Below are 5,740 nucleotides of genomic sequence, written 5' to 3'. Positions count from 1 at the left end.
CCTAGCCTGGAACAAGACTAAAGGATATTATTGTACTTTAATATGCAAAACTGGGAGAAATCTACTTTCAGATCTATAAATACAAATATCTCTCAATTGGAGGTACCAAAATACGCTTAACTTCAAAAGCTTTCGTTCAATCTCTGATGCATTGTGTCAATCTCTGTTTTTGCTTCACACTCATGACCACAGGATTTGTTATTGCAGAGTATCTGATTTTTTCTTGACGAGTGTCTTCGCTCTTCAAATGCTTATGCTAATGAGTTGAGGCTTTGCATTCAAGAAAATGGAATTTTAATAAGCCAAAGGACTTCTAACCAGGAAGAAGAGTTAGGTGTTAAGGTGCAATGGCTGTCATAGAGAGTTCTTAGGTCTAGAAGAAGTCCTCTCTTAAATATCAGACTTTCACCAATACTGCAGAGATCCTTTTCACTATGACCACAAACCCAGGAAGGAGAACTGCTGGAATCTGACCAAATTCATCCCTGAGGTTTAACTTAAGTACAGAGGAAACACAGACAACCATGGTTCCTCAACTAAAGTTGGGGGTTAAACTACTCTTGTAGTCTACCACACTAGGTTATCCATACACCCCATCTATGACCAGTTGAGTTCAGTACAGATGAAACACAGACAACCATGTTGATGTATGGATAACCTAGTGTGGTAGTCTACAAGAGTAGTTTAACCCCCAACTTTAGCTGAGGCCATCTATGACCAGCTAAGAAAGACTGGGTGTGCCATTGGTGGAAAATGTCCACCAAAAGGTGAGACATTGGGGATGGACTAGTGAAGATGGTGATCTTTGGACAAGTGGGGAGGTATAGTGCAAGGATAGCCATGAGATAAAGAGCAGTCTGAGGTTATATCTGTCCAATCATATGCCATTGCACCCCCCTACATGTAGGATGTTTTAGCCTGTGGATCAGAGGTTTATGCCAAGCCAAAGGTAGCTGGGATAGAGGCTAGGGGTGAGAGACATAATAGAGGCAGTTTCTACAGCAACAAAGGGTTGGTGACCATCTAGTGTATTTTTACTGCAAAATATTGTATTTAGTCTAGGTTGGTATGTATGTTAGAAACAACATAAATGTTGATCCTGGCTGAGAGAAGTTTAGCTTAAATATAATGATTTGAATGAATTCTGCCAGAACATTTTTATTGTATGACATCATGAAATGAGTCAAGTTTAACACCTAATAGATAACAGCATGTTATCAGACTGTAAACATTTAATGTTACATGGGCTAAAGGCAGTCTGTCTACACCTACTTGTGTATGTGATGTTTAATGTTGAGATAAATGTATTTGACAATATATATGGAGGAATAAATATATGTTTGTGGTGTATGGATGTTACATAAAGTAATTTCTGAGTGTTGTGTCACACAAATGGAATAATTATACTGAAAACACAATTGTCATATTTTATATGAGATGAAATGAAAGGTTGTATCTGGCCTGTAAAAAATTATTTGATGAGATAATGTTTCAGTTTTAGCATTGAGATATTTGATAGGTAATGATTGTTTTCTGAAATAGATAAAAGGCTCATGCTACTCTTAGAAGAAGTATTAGTCAAGCAGGATTGTTTCGTTGCTGCCTTTAACTGTGTTAAAATTGTATCTTAAAGGTAGTGGAAAGAGGACAAGATGTTAGTGTTAAAGAATTTTTATGGTCAGAAAATTGAGTGTAGCACCCATACAATAGTGGGACTAATTTGACTACTTTTGTAGGAAACAGAGTTTGCAATCTCGCCAAATTTCTTTTCTACTGGACCTGAAACTCTGTTTGTATAGTACCAAGCAGTAGTGACAATTAATATGCCTGAGTTCCAGGGTAGTCGTGAGCTGTTGTCACAACAATGCTGCCCTTTTATTGTTCGAATTTATCGCTAACAAGTCACAGACACTTACTGTAAAATAGTTCCAGTCCATATTCAAAACCGTAAACGTTCCCACGGTGGTAAGGGGAATGCATTAGAAATATGGTGAAATCATGGATGAACTGGTCTAAGTTAACATTGCAACTGTAGAGGAACTGGTGAAGGAGCATCAATAACCAATCAAGCAGAATAGGAAAGGAAAGCACACCGGTGGGGTATAGCACTACTTCTAGAACAGATATGCTCTTCACCCAGTAATTAACACAGGAACAAACAGAGGGGTAGAACTGAATTGGCAGGCACCAATGCATTCAGGAAAGAGACGTACAGCACAGAATCAGTGGAAAAGTACTGTAAAACCATGACTTGAAACAGCACAGGGTTGACGAACATGGAAAGTCTCGTGTGGAAGCAACAATGGGCCCATATATATGTATGTGCCAAGGATAGTGCCTGAGTTACATTGGAGTATAACAAGTATGGTCCATCTGACCAAAACATCCAATGAAAACACCTTATATACGATATTGTGGTCAACAAGTGCGGTCCTCCCAGGCAAAAAACATCTGGAGGAAACACCTTGGAAAAAACTTACAGGTATGAGTGTGATAGTGGGGGGTTTTCATAACCATCCCCTTGTCCAAATACATGTCATACATCGTCAACATATGTATCAAGCCGTAGTACCAAACATAGTGATACTGAGCCATAGTATGGTGCCAAAGAAAAATTAAATAACTGTACGTGGCTGAAGGACCGTTAATTGTGAATGAATAGGCCAAGTGGAGAGTCCAGCTGGATGTTGGTGAAGCACGAGACTCATTTAAATCTGCAGGACAGAGACATCAGCAGACGAAGGGGGGTGAATTTTCTTCAGGCAATATATATATATATATACCAGTACATATAAGAAATGTCGTTTGACCATAGCTTCACTTTTTAGAAAGTAAATACTCAAAAATCTATCTGTTTGGAGACATTATAGACGATTTCAATTAGTCGATAAACACATCAGGAGATGAATTACCATTGGATAGAAATCAGTTTCTCACTAGCTCTTCAGAAATGTGGGTCTGGCTGAAGGCATGGAAGGCCTGGCCCTAGGTCCCCTTGGTATCCAACACCTCCTCTTCTGGGTACTTGACTGCAAGCACAACAACAACAAGGGAAACATCGGAAGAGGTGTGTCACTGATTAGTAACCCTACTCTAATCAAGCCTAGTCTGCAAGAATCCCAGCCAAAAAGGACCACCTCGTAGCTTACATCTCCCCCTCATGGCTGGCTCACCTCGTAGCTTACATCGCTCCCTCAGATGACTGAATATGCAGGAACTTGCTCCAGGTAGCTGAAGTATCACATCAATATCCAATATGTATACATCTACAGTGGGAACGCGATTTAACAAAACCAAAGAAAACGGTTCCCATAATTCCGATCTTCACGAAGTTTGTCAAAATGCTGGGAAGGATCAAACAAATCACAAACAACTGGCCAAACATCAATGGAGGGAGCTCTATATTGTCATACACATTGACCTTAACACCCATTCCAACCGTCAAGAGGTACCACAAACAATTTGAAGTAAGTAGAGTTGCTGACAACGCCCTCTGACCGAGGTTGAAGTAAGAAAGGTTGCTGACAACGAGGTTAAATAACTTATACTTCAGCAGATACCATCTTTAAGGCATCTCTGCTAACATCTAGCAGACAGGTGGATGAAGGCCTTTATAACCAGTGGAAGACCTTCTATGAGGTAATGATCCCCACACTCTGATTCAGAAGGATCTTCTAAGATCCTGAGCCAGATAACCATGGGTCATTGACAGTTGACTACTGCACTGATGGATTTAATTTGGGGATCCAGAAAAGATAGAGATTTTTCCTTGGCTGTTGTTTCCCTAGATAGTAGGAAAGATATACATTGGGAATCCAATTCTTGTAGGTCTCTAATTAGATGACATTTGGATACCTTAAGTTGAAAGTTGGTTCAAGATGATATAAACTTATTCTCTATATATAGAGTAAAAAAAACGCAATGAGAAAGAAATCAATAACATTGTTTTCAGGCAGCATCTCTGATCTTATTGTGTACCAAATACTTTTATAATCTGGAAAGGTAAGTCTGAAATATACTGATATATAATATTTCAAGTGTTTTATGGTTCCTTTTAAAACATTAAACATCCCTCGTACATGTTGAAAATTTATTTAATTAGGAGCTATTCGCTAGAACCTCAGAACTAATGTTTCAAGAAACCCAAGGACGAGGGTTTTTCCAAACCGTTATCATTGTGATTCCTCCAACAAACCAGAATAGGACTGAAAGGGAAAACATAACGATAGAACACAGGTACTCGACAGCTGACGTCAGGATTGGACCACCAGGTGGCGGTTATGATAGTAGTCCACACACTGTTGGTGCAGCAGAATGTGGACAGAGAGGACTGTACATCCAACTTTCTCCAGAGTTTCTACTTAATAGAAATATAGAGAAGACAGGTAATATAATAACTCTATTAATTTCTCTATTTTACCTTCAGATTGGTCTGACATAGTTTGGTAGTTAGAGCGCTTGACTCATAATATGTGGGTCGCGGGTTCGAATCCCGTCATTGAACATGTTCGCCTTTTCAGCCGTGGAGTAGTTATAAGGTAGGGATACAATATAATTTAACATCTAAGTAATGGTTTAGATACAATATAATTTAACAAAGGATAACATAACATAGACAGCATGTACAGTACTAGTCACGTCAAAGGATAACATAACACAGACAGGAAGTACAGTACCAAACACATCAAAGGATAACATAACACAGACAGGAAGTACAGTACCAAACACACCAAAAGATAACATAACACCTTTGATGTGCCTGGTACTGTACTTCCTGTCTGATAACATAACACAGACAGGAAGTACAGTACCAAACACATCAAAGGATAACATAACACAGACAGGAAGTACAGTACCAAACACATCAAAGGATAACATAACACAAACAGGAAGTACAGTACCAAACACATCAAAGGATAACATAACACAGACAGGAAGTACAGTACCAAACACATCAAAGGATAACATAACACAAACAGAAAGTCCAGAAACAGACACGTCAAAAAACAACAGAAGGCAGATAGAATGTCCAGAAACAGACACGTCAAGGGATAACAGAAGGCAGACAGAAAGTCCAGAAACAGACACGTCAAGGAATAACAGAAGGCAGACAGAAAGTCCAGTAACAGAGACGTCAAGGGATAACAGAAGGCAAACAGAAAGTCCAGAAACAGACACGTCAAGGAATAACAGAAAGTCCAGTAACAGAGACGTCAAGGAATAACAGAAGAAGACAGAAAGTCCAGAAACAGACACGTCAAGGGATAACAGAAGACAGACAGAAAGTCCAGTAACAGACACGTCAAGGGATAACAGAAGACAGACAGAAAGTCCAGTAACAGAGACGTCAAGGGATAACAGAAGACAGACAGAAAGTCCAGAAACAGACACATCAAGAGATAACAGAAGACAGACAGAAAGTCCAGAAACAGACACGTCAAGTGATAACAGAAGACAGACAGAAAGTCCAGTAACAGAGACGTCAAGGGATAACAGAAGACAGACAGAAAGTCCAGAAACAGACACATCAAGAGATAACAGAAGGCAGACAGAAAGTCCAGTAACAGAGACGTCAAGGAATAACAGAAGAAGACAGAAAGTCTAGAAACAGACACGTCAAGGGATACCAGAAGACAGACAGTAAGTCCAGAAACAGACACGTCAAGGGATAACAGAAGACAGACAGAAAGTCCAGAAACAGACACGTCAAGGGATAACAGAAGACAGACAGAAAGTCCAG

At 39.5% G+C, this 5,740-nt stretch overlaps 1 protein-coding gene across 1 annotated transcript in view; it reads left to right on the top strand.

The window, feature by feature from the left end:
* LOC106476673 (calcium-activated chloride channel regulator family member 3-like) overlaps positions 1 to 5,740 on the top strand; it is a 12,756-nt gene that overhangs the window by 1,846 nt on the left and 5,170 nt on the right. Inside the window, exon 2 of the mRNA XM_013937309.2 lies at positions 4,103 to 4,385. Within this exon, the coding sequence (XP_013792763.2) occupies positions 4,103 to 4,385 (283 nt within the window). The remainder of the gene's footprint in view (positions 1 to 4,102; positions 4,386 to 5,740) is intronic.

Source organism: Limulus polyphemus, unplaced genomic scaffold, assembly GCF_000517525.1.
Source record: "Limulus polyphemus unplaced genomic scaffold, Limulus_polyphemus-2.1.2 Scaffold11190, whole genome shotgun sequence".
NCBI classification, from domain to species: domain Eukaryota; kingdom Metazoa; phylum Arthropoda; class Merostomata; order Xiphosura; family Limulidae; genus Limulus; species Limulus polyphemus.
Note: the sequence above shows the minus strand (reverse complement) of the source record. Positions and strands in the feature narration are given on the sequence as shown.